We start from the raw sequence: 16,613 nt of genomic DNA on the forward strand, positions 1-16,613 counted from the left end.
TGTTTGCTAGTATAATGGCTTAGTTAAAAAAAGTTTGAGTGTGCAATGCAGGCAGACGTGCTGCAAATATCTTTACAATAGTGTGAATAGACAAAAGTACAATAGCCACGTTTAGGATGCCACTAGGTACACTGACTGTTTGCTAGTATAATGGCTTAGTTAAAAAGAGTTTGAGTGTGCAATGCAGGCAGACGTGCTGCAAATATCTTTACAATAGTGTGAATAGACAAAAGTACAATAGCCACGTTTAGGATGCCACTAGGTACACTGACTGTTTGCTAGTATAATGGCTTAGTTAAAAAAAGTTTGAGTGTGCAATGCAGGCAGACGTGCTGCAAATATCTTTACAATAGTGTGAATAGACAAAAGTACAATAGCCACGTTTAGGATGCCACTAGGTACACTGACTGTTTGCTAGTATAATGGCTTAGTTAAAAAGAGTTTGAGTGTGCAATGCAGGCAGACGTGCTGCAAATATCTTTGCACTACTGTGACTAGACAAAAGTACAATAGCCACGTTTAGGATGCCACTAGGTACACTGACTGTTTGCTAGTATAATGGCTTAGTTAAAAAAAGTTTGAGTGTGCAATGCAGGCAGACGTGCTGCAAATATCTTTACAATAGTGTGAATAGACAAAAGTACAATAGCCACGTTTAGGATGCCACTAGGTACACTGACTGTTTGCTAGTATAATGGCTTAGTTAAAAAGAGTTTGAGTGTGCAATTCAGGCAGACGTGCTGCAAATATCTTTGCACTACTGTGACTACACAAAAGTCCAATAGCCACGTTTAGGATGCCACTAGGTACACTGACTGTTTGCTAGCATAATGGCTTAGTTAAAAAGAGTTGGAGTGTGCAGAGGACAGGAGGGTACAGTGCCAGGGTTGTGGGGCTCTGGTTAGAGGAATGGAAGCCTGCCTTTCTATTCCCTCCTAATGGGGAAATGCAGCGACGAAATCCCTGACCTTGGCTACACAGACGCTGTCTCTGTTTTCAGGACCTGTCACCTATGGCTCTGACCCTACCGGTTTCAGCCCTTAAAAGGACTGATAGAAAGTGCTATCCCTATGCTGTCTAACGCTGTGTATGGAGCGCATACAGCTGTATCGGCGATAGGACTCAGGAGGACGGAGCTGCGACAGTGATGTCTGACACCAAAGACGCAGAAGAGATAATGGCGTCCTGGAGGAAAATGTCCGGTTTTATAATGCAGGGACATGTGACATGGACATCCTATCACACATGCCGTTGTTTCTCTGGCTAAAAGTCCACTTAGCTGTGTGTGTCTGGGATTGGCTGACATGCTGGCCCGCCCCACTACACGCGCGCGCTTAGGGAAGGAAGACAAGGAAAAAAAAAAAAAATGGCGATCGCCATTATAGAAACAGCAGTGATCTGAAGGCGCTGTTCACGCACACTATACACTGAAATGTCATAATAGTGTGATTCACAGAGTGACTTACACTATTACAGCGGAAACCAAGCTAGGAATTAGCTGTTTTTTTGCTGCTAGAACCGTTCTCGAACGTTTCTAGAACTATCGAGCTTTTGCAAAAAGCTCGAGTTCTAGTTCGATCTAGAACAGGCCCCAAAATCACTCGAGCCTAGAACTGGAGAACCTCGAACCGCGAACCGCGCTCAACTCTAGTTACCACGCTATGTCCTAGGTGAGCTTTACCATATTTTTATCTTGTAATTGAGTCACCCTATTTTGCGAGCTCTTTCCCTCCACAGCTTTTTTTTTTTTTTACAAATGTCAGACTTATGGGTTACCTCACTTTGAAAAGTCACAACATTTCTTCACAAATCAGAGTTGCACAAAAAAATTATGACTGCTTAGCTCTACCAAACTGGGTTGAGCTGGGTTAAAACAGAAGCATGACGCCAAAGCTCATCTAAATCATGACAAGATGTGGCTTTCCTTACACCAAAAGTCTTACTTCAGTCCTTGACTGGAGTAAGATTTGTAGCGAGGTGCATGGAGGTGCACACCACTTGTCAGACACTCCTGATACATTTAGATGTGTGTACCTCTTAATAAATGAGGAGCATCTGACTCCACCATGTCCTCTCATCAAGAACAGTGAAGATTGCTGGTCTTAATGAATAAGGCGGGCTTTGCATACTATGACATTGCAGGTGCGATGTCGGTGGGGTCAAATTGAAAGTGACGCACTTCCGGCATCGCAGGCGACATCGTAGTGTGTAAAGCCTAGATGATGCGATTAACGAGCGCAAAAGCGTCATAATCGTATTATCGGTATAGCGTCGGCGTAATCCATAATTAAGCTGACGCGACGGTCCAATGTTGTTCCTCGCTCCTGCGGCAGCACACATCGCTGTGTATGAAGCCGCAAGAGCGAGGAACATCTCCTACCTGCATCACCGCGGCTCCCGTAAGATATGCGGAAGGAAGGAGGTGGGTGGGATGTTTACATCCCGCTCATCTCCGCCCCTCCGCACCTATTGGCCGCCTGCCGTGTGACGTCGCAGTGACGCCACACGACCCGCCCCGTTAATAAGGAGGCGGGTCGCCGGCCAGAGCGACATCGCAGGACAGGTGAGTCCATGTGAAGCTGCCGTAGCGATAATGTTCGCTACGGCAGCTATCACAAGGACATCGCAGCTGCGACGGGGGCGGGGACTATCGCGTTCGGCATCGCAGCATCGGCTTGCGATGTCGCAGCGTGCAAAGTACCCCTAAGTGTTAGTCAACAAACCCACTGATTTGGGCTTGACCGACCATTTATCTAATGTGTCCTGACTCGGCGTTTCAACATGCCTGAACCTTTAATTTACTAAGAGATATGTTACTACCAAGAGTGTCCTCCAGTGGCTTAGGGTACCTTCACACTTAGCGATGCAGCAGCGATCCGACCAGCGATCTGACCTGGTCAGGATCGCTGCTGCATCGCTACATGGTCGCTGGTGAGCTGTCAAACAGGCAGATCTCACCAGCGACCAGTGAACAGCCCCCAGCCAGCAGCGACGTGCAAGCGACACTGCGCTTGCACGGAGCCGCCGTCTGGAAGCTGCGGAGACTGGTAACTAAGGTAAACATCGGGTATGGTTACCCGATGTTTACATTAGTTACCAGCGCACACCGCTTAGCTGTGTGTGCAGGGAGCAGGGAGCCGCGCACACTGAGTGCTGGCTCCTTGCTCTCCTAGCTACAGTACACATCGGGTTAATTAACCCGATGTGTAATGCAGCTACATATGCAGAGAGCAGGGAGCCGCGCACACTGCTTAGCGCTGGCTCCTTGCTCTCCTAGCTGCTGTACACATCGGGTTAATTAACCCGATGTGTACAGCAGCTACATGTGCAGAGAGCCGGAGCCGGCAGCACAGGCAGCGTGAGAGCTGCAGAGGCTGGTAACTAAGGTAAATATCGGGTAACCACCTTGGTTACCCGATGTTTATCTTGGTTACAAGCTTACCTCAGCTGTCAGACGCCGGCTCCTGCTCCCTGCTCGCTTCATTTGTCGCTCTCTCGCTGTCACACACAGCGATCTGTGTGTCACAGTGGGAGAGCGCCTTTGAAGAAAACGAACCAGGGCTCGCAGCAGGGGCCAGATCGCTGCTCATTGTCACACACAGCGAGATCGCTAATGAGGTCACTGCTGCGTCACAAAAAGCGTGACTCAGCAGCGATCTCGGCAGTGAGCTCGCTGTGTGTGAAGCACCCCTTAGTCCCTTTCCAAATTAAAAATATTTGCATGCTTGGCCAAGCCAAACATGTAATTATACGAGGATGTCAAAGTTGTTTGGGCACATTAAGTTTATGGGACTGGATTAAACCATTTGGCTTTGTCCTACACAGCTCAAGAAGAAAACATTACTGTACAACTCTTGTTCAAATGACCACTTCAAAGAGTAAATCTGTTTTGAGACTTGGATAAAAAGTCACTTACCAGTTGGTATAAAGTGCAGTAATGGTTTGCTCTCCATTTGCATCCACTGCTTGTGTTTGTTGAAGAAGGGTATTCCGGATAGCCCGAGTGATATCAATATTTACAACGTGGGCAACAGACTGCAGAGTGCTGAGAAAAGACCGCATTGCACTCAAGACTTCTGAAGGACGCTGGATCTCCCGAGTATTTGGTTTCCAATTCACCAATGAAACTAAGGCTCTAAAAGATATATTTGTTAAGCATTTTAACGCATACTTGTGCTATAATGTTTGGGGCATGTATAAGTCTGTGAAACTTTGCATTATAGGTATGACATCACACAAGTCCTGCAACAAAGTGAATCGTTTGTATAATACGCTAATTCTAACAGAGGGAGGAGATAACTATGAATATATTATCTGCTCCAGTGCAGCTGTCACTCAACAAGCAGCTAATTTTATAAACTTTACTTTTTTGGATTTCAAAACCTATACATCCAAGCTGAGTACTACAGGTATGTATAGAATCAGCCTGATAGTGCCAGTATAGCACTGGCTTTAAGTTATATACGAAAATCCTGGTGATTTGTTCCCTTTAATGGAATGTGGATTGTGTTCTATTTGTCCAAAAAGCAACTCAAAATGAAATCTTAGACAAGAGTTTTCCTTATTGTCCATAAGTCCTTGTTACTTTTCAGTTTTTAATAAGAGGACAATTCTCAGTGTTTGTTGAGTTTTTATTTTATGAGCGTTTTTTTCTGGGGGGGTTTTATGTGCGTTTTTATTATGTTTTTGACCTGCACTTTTTGTCTCTGTTTGTTGTGTCATACTTTAAATAAAGTTGCTTTGTTTTTGAAAATTCCTGGTATTGGCATTCCTAGTTACAGATTACATGAGTTTTTATGTGTTTCTGCTGCGGAAATGCACTAAAAACACGTGTGTTTTTAACCTGCAGATTTGCCGCATCCAATGCAAGTCTATGGGAAAATTCTTCCCAGAAAAGTCAGTGTACACTCAAGAGGAATTGACATGCTGCGGATTGGAAAAAGGCAACGCAGATCAGATTACGCAGCGTAATAAAGAAGCACCGTGGAAGGAGATTTCTATAAATTTCTTTGCTGGTACTTTAAAATGCTGCATTTTTGAAGCAGTGAAAATATGCAGTGTCAGAAATGCGAGTAAGGCCAGAGGAACACTTGTGAGACTCGAACGAGTTTTGCATTGCATCACCCGGCACGGCCGCACGCTCTCCTAACAGGAGCAGGTTGGCTGCATGTATTTCTATGCAGCTGAGATGCTCCTGTACAGAGGGCAGTAGGTCGTGCCGGGTGATGCGATGCAAGACTCGCGCGAGTCTCTTGCAAGTGTGACTCTGGCCTTACTCGCGTTTCTGACATTTTCATGTGACTCTGGCGTAACACTCATTGTGGGCATATACCCTAAAGTACTCCAGATTTCTATGCACTATAAGGCTACATCAGGCTCTATGTTTTCTCATCTCTAGTCCACAATTGTTACACGTCGTGGCTCTCTTGTTGCAAGGAATGAGGTGGTCCCCCATTCCTTGTCTGCCACGAGCCCTCCTGCTCGGCACCGCCAAAGGTCTGGGAGACTGTGCAGTCTGCAGGAGTTGCCTCCTCAGAGATTCAGCAGAAGGGTGACACCTAGTGGTTCTCCCCTTGCAAGGAATGGAGCGGTCTCCCATCCCTTGCCTGCCACAAGCTCTCCTGCTCAGCATCACAGAGGCTCTGGGAGGTTGCGCAGTGTGCAAAGAATAGATGCTCAGGGAAGCAGCAAGACTTCCCATGTCTCTGCACATTGTGAAACCGAGGATCCTGCCTTTATGACCCAGAGGCAGGAAGATGAGCATGTGCTCCACGTGACGTCTTCTGATTCGATCACTGATATCACACGGCCCCATGACGAGGCTGGTGATGTGCTGAATCCTGACTGGCTGGGCCAGGACGTCACGAACCCTGATTGGCTCACGCCCGTCTCGCGCCCACCCTTGGGTGGACCTACACCTCCTTAAAAGCTCCCCCTGCCATCATGGCGGTGCGCGACCGTCCTTCTATGTTTGGATGTCTGGCAGCGTGCTGCCATGCCACTGCTCAGGCATTACTGTCTTCTGTGGGCTTTGCCCTTGCTGCTTAGGCAGTACCTCGTTTGCAGGCCGTGTTCCTGCCTTGCTGCTCCGGCAGTATCCCCTTCAACAGGCCGTGTTCCTGTCCCAGGTGAGCTCCTCAAGCCTCCACCGGACTCACCTGGTTATTGAAAGCACACGTGCGTGGGCACCTCTGTGCTACCCTCGTGCCATATTCTCGTGACTTCCACTGGCACACGTGCGTGGGCACCTCTGTGCTTCCCCGTGCAACAGGTACACCGAGCCATGAGATCCCTGCCATACAACCCTCACGGGTTAGGGCAGATCGGTGTACATAGATCGTCTGTGACATTCCAGACGATCGCTAGCAGCAACCCGCTCACTCTTCACCCACCATAGCGGCGGTCCCTTACACCGCACAGTGGACCTTGACCGGCGGAAGCTGTCCATTTCCCATCTTGGCACGCTTCCCCGGGTCCCCCTCGTAACACACAATGTAGGCCCATTTTCAATTAAATTAAAAAAAAAATAAAATATATATATATATATATATATATTTATCCGTACCCAATTCTGTGTAACTCTAACAAATTCTAAGTCCGCAAATATAGCCCATCAATAGATGTCAGGGACAGGGAGGTCTCGTGTAGATTGCTAATCATGTACAGATCTCATATGGTGACACACAGAAGCTCTGTGGATCCCTTAGACTATGTTCACACACTGCATCTTTTCTTGGCCCCCAAAAAAACGCAACCAGGGCAAAAACGCGTGCATTTTTGCCGCATTTTGACTGGAAGGGCTCAAAAACATTGGCAAAAATGGAAAAAGAATTGACATGTTGCATCTTCAAAAATGCAGCCAAGATGCAGCCAAAAAGATGCACTGTGTAGGCAGCAAAATAGAAATCTCAGACTTTGTTGTGAGAAGAACATGGATGCATTTAGGTGCATCTTTGTGACCTCAGAAATGCACCAAAAGCGCAGCAAAAGATGTAGTGTGTGAACATAGCCTTATAGAGCAGAGGCAGACGGCTGTATTTTTGGTCTGAGTGCGATCTGTCAAAACATCAGACCAATGTCAGTGTATGCACATTACAGATTTTCAAAATTAAGGTATTTAGAAAACATATATACAGTATATATACTATGTATGCATATATATATATATATATATATATATATATATAAAAGTATATATTTATTTAAATGTGTATTATTTATTTTAGAACTTTTCGCGTAGCATATCTCTTAATGTGACAATGTCGTAAATAATCACTAATACATACCGGCTAAATTTCTTCTCTATGTTGGAGCTCAGGTACTCCGCTGGAGTCACCATATGATCAAATATTACTATTTTTTGCATATGACTTAAAGACATGCAGAGTTCACAAAGTGACAGGTGAAGTTTGTCCATGCTGAAGAAAGAAAAAAAGAATTACTCTGATAAACCCAACTTATTTCTAACAAATAATGAAGCTCTAATAAGACACATGTATAATACATAGTTACGGTATATAGTTAATACATTTGAAAAGACCATTATAAGTTTCCAAATTTCACATACAAGAATTTTCCAATTTTTGTAAATAAAAATTAACCCATTCCTCCTGCATTACTTAATGAGCAAAGCAAATTTAGCATTTTTTCCATGCCTTTATTTATCCCTACTTTAACCCTGGCTCTAACCCTATCACAAACCCTTTAGTTAAGGTCAGAAAAAGCATAGAAATATAAAAATTATAATGTATATGGGTTTGTTGTGGTTTTTTTTTTTGTTTTAATACAGAGGGCACTTTTTTACATTTGGGACAATTCCCTTGTATCTCCTCTCACAAAATTATAGGGTGCTTTTATATGTAAGAGGGTGGCGTAGGTGTAGGTGATGTGTCATACAATGTTGATAAAGTATAGGATTGTTATGTAGGACATAAGATAATATAGGCATGGTGCTACGTAAGATGTGTGATGCTAAGCAATGAAGGTAAAATAAGGTAAAGTGTAATGCATAGACGTAGCAGTGTTGGTAATATCTATTGTGCTATAGTGCATAGTAATGTAATGTTTCTGTAGGAAAGTAATGTAAACTGTGTAGAAATGTATGTAGGTGAGAGATTAGAGGCTGCTTTACACGCAGCGACATCGTTAGCGATGTCACTAGCGAAAGCACCCACCCCCGTCGTGCGTGCGCCTTCATTGGCAAATCGCTGCCCGTGGCGAACAAAATCGCTAGGACGCGTAAAACGGACTTACCTTCCTATATTATTATTAATATTATTATTATTTGGGAGGGGCGCTATTTCAAAATTCTGGAATGGGGCCCCATGATTTTTATGTATGCCCCTGTTACAACTACTAAGATCTAAATGAGACAGCGAGATCTGAAAAAACAGATGGACTCACGAAATTTCAGCATAAAGATCTATCCCTGGCCAAGAACAGACTGACTCCTCTAGTAAGGTACCTCAGAAGGATGCTTAGCATAAGGTTTACTTTACAGCTCTGCGCGAACAGACCGAGATGGGAACATACATGAAATGAGAATGAAGTCCTGGGCGGCAGATCCGAGAACGTCACCACTCACTGTTCCTGGGAGGACGAGGACTCGCGTGTGGACTAGGATGACTTTTATGTACAGTACTGTGATGTTGGACTGGTTGACTGACTGGAAATACCAGGGAAAGTGACAACTGAGAAAATGGAGAAGAAATGTATTCTATAGGGACTTTAACTCTGGAAATTGTGCATAAAGGGAATCTGTCACCAGGTTTTTGTTAACCCATCTGAGAGCATCATAATGTAGAGACAAGAGACCCTGATTCCAGTGATGTGTCACTTACTGAGCTGTTTGCTGTCATTTTGATGAAATCAATTTTTCTCTGCTCCAGATCTAGCAGTTATACAGACCTCATGAATATGCTGGACTACCTGCAGCACACCAAGTAGTCCTCTAATGATAATCTACTGCAGATTAATCAGTGATTTTATCAAAACTACACTAAGCAGCCCAGTAAGTGACACATCGCTTGAATCAGAATTTCTGTCTCTACATTATGCTGCTCTCAGATTAGGTGGCAAAAACCTGGCGACAGATTCCCTTTAAGTTATGTGCCGGCTGTCTCATGTGTAAAGTTGTATTGGAAGATCTCTGCAAGTTGTTCAGTAAAATACTGTTGTATAACTGTTGGCTGCTGTTACTATCTTCATTTCGGATTGGTCTTGGTTCGTCAGAAGCAACGGCGACAAGCAGCCTCCAAAAAGGTATGACCAGGCTGCACCCAGAATTGGATTGGCTACCGGAGAAACCTCCAGTAATACCAGTCCTGGCTGCGGTTACTAGTATTGACCTCCAGAGCTCTCACCTGAGCTCCGGAGTGCAGCCTGGACTGAATTCGGATTTGCAGGACTGAACCGCGAGCACCGACTGATTCCCCGGCAATTGCGGTTCATTTCATGTCACAGCTGAAGACAGGCCGGGCTGAACTTCAGAGCTCAGGTGAGAGCTCTGGAGTGCAGCCCGGCCTGTCCGCAGCTGTCATGAACTGAACCGCAATCGTGGGGGAATCAGTTGGTGCTCGTGGTTCAGTTCTGCATACCCTGAGTTCAGTCCAGGTAACCTCAGCCAGGACTGGTATTACTGGAGGTTCCTTCGGTAGCCAGTCCAATTCTGCCTGCACCACACAAGTCCTCACACCCAGCCAGGATCACAACCCCATTGTGGTGTGCCTGGAAGAATCAGAACTGTGCCTCGCCCACGACTGCCGCCACATGCACTCTCACATATACCTACACATATCTGTCCAATTTCAGTCCAATGAGGACCAAATGGAAGGGAATAAATGCCCGCTTCATCTGACTGAAATGTGTCTCATCTGCGTTTTTTCATTCATCGGTGTATTCGGCAGCCTGTTTACCCTACATGATTGTCAAGAAACAAGCTTTCCCAGGAACACTGATTTCCAGTAATTGTGCAGTGTATATGCGCCTTAACTCAGAAAAATGTAACATCTCTGACAAATCAGACCAATCTAACAGATTATGTGCGTGTAAATGCAGACTATTACTGTCAGCCAGGCTGTGAACACTGTGATAGGGCTATCACTGTGATGACTGCTGTGATGAGCTTATGACAGCTTTTCTCCATGCTGTGGCTGTGAGTTAACAGCTTGCAGTGCGATCTTATTCTGAAGTGCTACCATAATAAGACCATTAAGGAGTTAAAAGAGGATTTTGATTATACCAAAGTAATTGTTAATCTTTAACAATATTTGTAATATGCTTTTCCCGCAATGGACTCAAAAAGCAGAATCTGATCTGAGACTTTAGTAAGTTCTTACAATTTGATTAGGAACAGCCTATGAACTCTCTGTCATGTCGGGTGCAAGAGGACACGCGGCGAGTGACACAACATGGAGGGAAAACCAGGCAGTAAGCACTACGGAAGGCCCTGGTGATAGGGAGAGCAAAGCATGGTCACCTCCTAACACTCACCTGAGTCTGATCCCTGCACTCCCTAATGTCCCTAGATGGGTCCTTCCCCCTGAGTGTTATCACATTGCTAGGCACTCACTGGCCCTGAACTTAGCCTGACTAGTGCGAAAGCCAGCGTGACACTAGTCTTGCTACTGCAACAAAACAACAAGAGGAAAGTAAGACATACAAGTGGGAAAAGACACAACAAATAGCACTCCACGGCTTCTCCAGCTGGAAATGTCTCAGCTGCAACAGAGATCAACACCTCAGCTTCTCCAGAGACAGGCTCCTTCAAAGCGGTCAGTATAGAGGATCTATAACTGGAATGTAGTAATTATGTAGTGCGTAAATATAGTGTAAGGAAGTGCTGATAAGATGCTTCAGCTATGAGATAGCTATGAGCAATCTCAACCAGAAGGGAAAGGGTCATTAACCCCTTCAGAGTTAAAAGGAATATATCACCATGTTTTTGCCCCTAAGCTGAGAGCAGCATACAGTCCCTGACAGAAGTTCTGTCGCTTATCCATGTTATGTAAATAAAAGCTTATAACCTGACTTTAAATTCATCCATTGGTTTCATAAATTACTCTTTTGCAAGCTGAAACCCTCCCAAATTTGGTTTAGGTTATGAAAATAAAGTTGCTGTAAAGCTGAAATATTGATCATTTAATGAACACAGAAAGGTCAGATTTTGGCAAGACAAAAGTTTTGTCGCCCACAGAAAGTAATGTGAAATTCAAACAAGTAATTAACTTCTAATACAAAGATATGTTGCATAATATTGGTGAATGAAGTTGTGGTGCTATTAGAGCCATATTTAATATTTTGTGTGACTTCCATGAGCTTGAAGGACTGCATCCATGCGGTTCAGCAATGATTCATACAATTTATTGATGAAGTCATCAGGAATAGCAAAGAATGCAGTCTTACATGCCTCCCAGAGTTCATCTAGATTCTTTGGTTTTGTCTTCCAAGCTTCCTCTTTCATCCTACCCCAAACATGCTCAATGACGTTCATCACTGGTGACTGGGCTGGCCAGTCCTTGAGCACCTTCATCTTCTTTGCCAGGAGGAACTTTGTTGCAGAGATGGATGTATGAGATGGAGCACCATCCTGCTGCAGAATTTGACCCCTTTTATGATTGTGAATGTAAGAGGTAGCTAAAACTTCTTGATATTTTAGGCTATTGATATTGCCTTCCACCTTGCAAATGTTTCACACACACCCATATTGAATGTAACCCCAGACCATGATCTTTCCACCACCAAACTTAACTGTTTTCTGGATCCATATGGGCTCCAGTAGGTCTCCTGCAGTATTTGCAGTGGCTGTGGTGTAATTCAACTAAAGATTCATCAGAGAAATCCACCTTCTGCCACTTTTCCAGCGTCCATCTGTTTAGCAGGCTGTGGGCCTGCCACACGTTTTTTTAATTGCCTTTTGTTTAGTGCTGGCTTCTGGGCACTGATTCGACCATGGAGACCATTTCGAGACCGAATCCTACAAACTGTTCTAGTTGACATAGGGACTTGAGGTGACAAGGCCTGTTGCATAATATTGGTGAATGAAGTTGTGGTGCTATTAGAGCCATATTTAATATTTTGTGTGACTTCCATGAGCTTGAAGGACTGCATCCATGCAGTTCAACAATGATTCATACAATTGTTGGAGCTCTGCTGCAGTAGAAGAGGGGCTGGCTTTGAATTTTCTAACCAACAAACACTTCTCCTGAGCAGTTGTCTTGCGGGGTCTGCTGGACCTTGGCTTGTCAAAAACATCTCCAGTCTCTTCAAATCTTTTTTTAATTCTTTGTACTTGACGCTAAGACACATTAAAGGTGCCAGCCACCTCTACAGTGGATCTGGTCTTCAGCCTCTTGATAATCAAGGCTTTGGTTGCAGGGTGGATTTTTGGCATGTTGTCAGAGGTCAAGTTGCAGTTCAAGTGAAGGTCTCGGGTGCTGGGTTTCTTTTTATACACCCACTAATTAACCGATCATTTACTGAGCACAGGTGAGGATGTAAACTAGGATTGGGTGCATTATATGACAAGGCGACAAAACTTTTGTCTTGCCAAAATCTGTGTCATTAAATGATTAATATGTCAGCTTTGCAGCAACTTTATTTTCATAACCTAAACCAAATTTGGGAGGGTTTCAGCTTAGAAAAAAGGAATTTATGAAACCAATGGATGAATTTAAAGTCAGGTTATAAGCTTTTATTTACATAACATGGATAAGTGACAGAACTTCTGTCAGGGACTGTAATGCAGTGGCAGAGATCCTGATTCCACCGGTGTTTCACTTACTGGGCTGCTTAGTGTAGTTTTGTTTAATCAGCAGTAGATAATCATTAGAGGACTACTTGGCACGCTGCCAGTCATTTACTGAACAACGTGCTGAGATCTTCCAATACAACTTTACACATGAGACAGCGGGCACATAACTTAAAGGCAAACTGTCTCCAGGTTTTTAACACCTAATCTGAGAGCAACATAATGTATGAAAAGATGGGGAGAGTTGAGAAGGAAACAGGCAGGGCACTACTCTGTATAGTCAGGATCAGTTCACAAACAAGCATGTCACTGCTGCAAACTCTGCCGGTAATGCGTTTAACTATTTTTTGCCAGGATGATCACAGCTCCGTGGTGCTCATATACAAAGTCCACATGAGTTCAAAGCATAAAGGGTAAGAAAAGATATGAGCACTCACCGGTTGTTTGCTGTGTGAAAAAAAACCTTTTATTCAGGCATCGGAGTTACATGCTGTGCAGGGAGGGGAGAGGAAAGGAACAGGCAGCACGTGTAGACGACGATCGTTTCGCACACCTTCTGTGCTTCGACGAGTCTAACTAATTGTGACATCACATACTGATATTTAAATTAGTGTGTCAAGCTGTCATCAAAAGGGGAGTGAATAAAACAATGTTAAAAACAATGCGATGCAACCATGTATTGGGGGGAACGTACCGTTAAAAAACGATATGTTCCCCCAATACATGGTTGCATCGCATAGGACCAGTGGGTAACCACAGATGTGGAAACTGCTCCTTTTGTCAATATCATGTAACAGAAAAATCCTTTAGAGTAGGCGATGTATGGCACACAACGAAACAACTAATTACATGCAGAACAAAAATGGTGGTCTAAATTGTCTTCTGCCCCTATGGCTTTTTTTATATAGGGAAGACAATTAGACCACTGTTTATAAGGTTCAGAGAACATCGGAATTCCATCTCCACAGGGACAGGTGCTCCTCGATTGATCAATCATATGATAACCACACATAATGCAGTCTGCAATTTTTTTAACCTTTGCTGGACTGGAACTGGTGGAAATGTGTCGCCCTGGGCAAGCCAGGGGTCACAGGTCACAACACCACCACACCCCACACTCCAGGTAGGCACATCACAGCTAACCAGAAATCCTTGTTGCCTTCCTCCAGAGGCTGATGATTCACACCAGGGGGTGGGCCAGGCGGTTGGCTCTGCCCACCAAGGAGATCACAGCTCTGGAGGCGGGAAGTACCAGGAAGTCTAGTCAGGGAGGAGGAAGTGGAAGGAGTGGAAGAGTAGCCCGGGCAGGGCAAGAGTGCAGTCAGCTCAGGGACGAGCTTGAGTAAACAACAGAGAAGTGAAAGTGAAGGAAGGAAAAGTGGTAAAGGAGGAGAGCAAGAAGTGGTGACAGAGCAGAGAGTGTGCAAAGATGGAAGGGTCCAGCTTTGTGTAGGGCCAGAACAGCAAGGTCAGCGACGGCGGTGACTGTCTGGAGGGGGACCGTTTGGAAGTTCCTGGAAGGACCCCGTTGGCTGTGTGCCCGGTGGTCTGGAGCAGTGTTCCGAAGGACAGTCAGCACCAGGGCAGGGGCCTCTCGGACCCTGGCAAGGCTAGGAGTCGCCAAATTTGCCGAATCCGTCAGTGAAGGGGACGTAGATCCCCCAACAACCAAGTCCCGATTGAAGGCAACAGCCCAACCTGAAGCAGAGAGACACCGCCACCGCCAAGGCACCAGTTTCTCAGGGCCAGCGCCTGCGGGCAAAGTATAGAGCTCCTCCGGCCCAGATTGCAGTCGGGGAGCGGGTAACCGGAGGGAATCCACCGCTACCACAAGTCAAACATAGGTGCAAGGAAGAGGGACATCACCGTCACCTACCGGGAGTGCAGGTGCAGCCGTCTGTGGGACCGTCCTACCAGCCGTTTATTTTACCGTACAAACTGTGTCCAAGTCTCAGGCTGAGTGAGTACCACAGTGCCGCAAGGCACAGCGCTGCCCCCACGTCCCTGCGCCCACCAGGCCCCGCACCTCCGTCTCCACCACCGGGCCCCGGGATCACCAACCCCTACCCACGGAGGGGCAACACAACACCTGGCTGCTCCGCATCACCATCCCCGGGACCCCCGAATTGAGCAGCGGTGGTGAAATCACCACAACCGTGGGTGGCGTCACGAACTATAACAATCCCCCACACCCAACCACAAAATCCCCTTTCACTCACGGGCGAGGAGTGTCGCTCGAGAAACCCTGGGATCCGGCCCACAGCTCGAGCCACCACTGAGCAGCTGCCGGACCCGAGCAGAAGGGGTGAGCGCGGTGTGCTGACACCCTCCTCCCCGCCCGCGACAACTTGGCGTCACGAACAGGATCTTACCGCTCTGCCGTCTGGTAGAGGTGCGCCTTGTTACCGCTGGAGGTATCCGGCAAAAAAATTGCAGAAGCCGCCATCTTTGGCGCGAAAAGTTCCCGCTCGAGCGTCTTCTCGAGCAGTAGAGGCGCGAAGGCCAAGACCCCGCCCCGAGAGAGGAGGGGCCGGAAAGAGCTAAGGGGGACGCGATGGCGGCCGGCCACATGTAGCTGCGGCTATAAAAGCAGGGACGCCAGGACCCTGCAAACATACCGTTCCTGGAAGAAAGAGAGAAAGTCACCATGTGGATGCCGTCCCGAAACACCGTGGCCCCCGCGCCGGGAACCGCAGCGTGGGTGGAAATCCGGACCGCGCAGCTCCATCTAAGGCTGCAGGTCAAGATGCAGCTCCTCTTGGAGGAGTGGGAGACCGACATGGCGGACGTTATAGCCACCGTGCGGAGACGCGAGGAGGAAGCGGAGGAAGGGAGGGTGAGTGACCCACGCCCCTATGTTCCGGAGGGACCGGTCGCTGCGGCTGAGGGACCCGGTCCAAGCCCTCTTCCCCCGTTGCCTCCCTCGCCACCCGTCTCGGAGGCCGTGACCCTGCCACTAGGCCCGCTGCCACCGCAACCGGTAGCAATACCCAGCCCGTCCGCCCCAGCGGACCGACCTGTAGCCGGAGCCCGAAGCAAACCGGAGGCATTGCCATGGAAGGCCCCGAAGATTGTGCCAGAGACAGTCCCCGAGCAGTTTCCCGAGCCGGAGCCGATGACCCGCTCCGAGCCGAAGGCCCAGCTGCGGAAAGTCCCTGTGCCCATCCCCCACACCTCGGCTGAGGTGGCGCTGGGTTGTTGCTTCAAGGCAGCGCCCAAGGCCATGACACCGCGGGATACGCCGCCCACCTTCCTGACAGTGGGTAACGTTCTGGATGTCCCGCGGGGCCCGACCCGTGCGCCGGCGCTGGCAGCAGCGCCATACTGGGAAAGGGAGCCGACAAAGCTGGGCCTGGAGATCGCGGAGAGGGAGAGAAGGAAAGCCGAACTGGTGGCCCGAGCCATTCGGGAAAAGGAAAATCTGCGGCAAGCGACCTTCCGTGTCCGGGGCCCGTTGTACGAGGGGCAGGTGAGGCGGTTTGATGTCCGCCGGGGCTACGGATTCATATACGAACCGGGCCTGGAGGCCGAAGTGTTTGTGGCCCGGCGGGACGTGAATGCCCATCTGCCCGAGGAGCATCCTGGCCGAAACCTCATACCGGGAGACATGGTGCGGTATACCCGGCACTGCGGAGAGAGGGGGTGGTTTGCCCTGGATGTAAAGCTCAGGGGCAGCAAAGAGAGCAAGGTGAGCCCTGCACCCCCTCCCTCAGATGAAGCAGCAGAAGGACCGGAGTAGGGCAGCGGATGCCCGTTGCACCGTCCCCGTAGGGACCACCAGAAGTTGTTGTTTGTTTGAAAAGTTTTGAAAGTTCTAATGATAAGGAAAATGAAAATTAACCGAAGTTTATCTGATTGTCTGCTG

The 16,613-nt window shown here is 47.1% G+C and overlaps 1 protein-coding gene across 1 annotated transcript in view; it reads right to left on the reverse strand.

Moving 5' to 3' along the window:
* Positions 1-16,613, reverse strand: part of NCKAP1L (NCK associated protein 1 like) — a 418,971-nt gene that overhangs the window by 222,686 nt on the left and 179,672 nt on the right. Inside the window, exons 20-21 of the mRNA XM_075337171.1 lie at positions 7,287-7,418; positions 3,917-4,135 (exon numbers count right to left, since the gene is read on the reverse strand). Of these exons, the coding sequence (XP_075193286.1) occupies positions 3,917-4,135; positions 7,287-7,418 (351 nt within the window). The remainder of the gene's footprint in view (positions 1-3,916; positions 4,136-7,286; positions 7,419-16,613) is intronic.

This window comes from Anomaloglossus baeobatrachus, chromosome 2 (assembly GCF_048569485.1).
Source record: "Anomaloglossus baeobatrachus isolate aAnoBae1 chromosome 2, aAnoBae1.hap1, whole genome shotgun sequence".
Classification (NCBI taxonomy): domain Eukaryota; kingdom Metazoa; phylum Chordata; class Amphibia; order Anura; family Aromobatidae; genus Anomaloglossus; species Anomaloglossus baeobatrachus.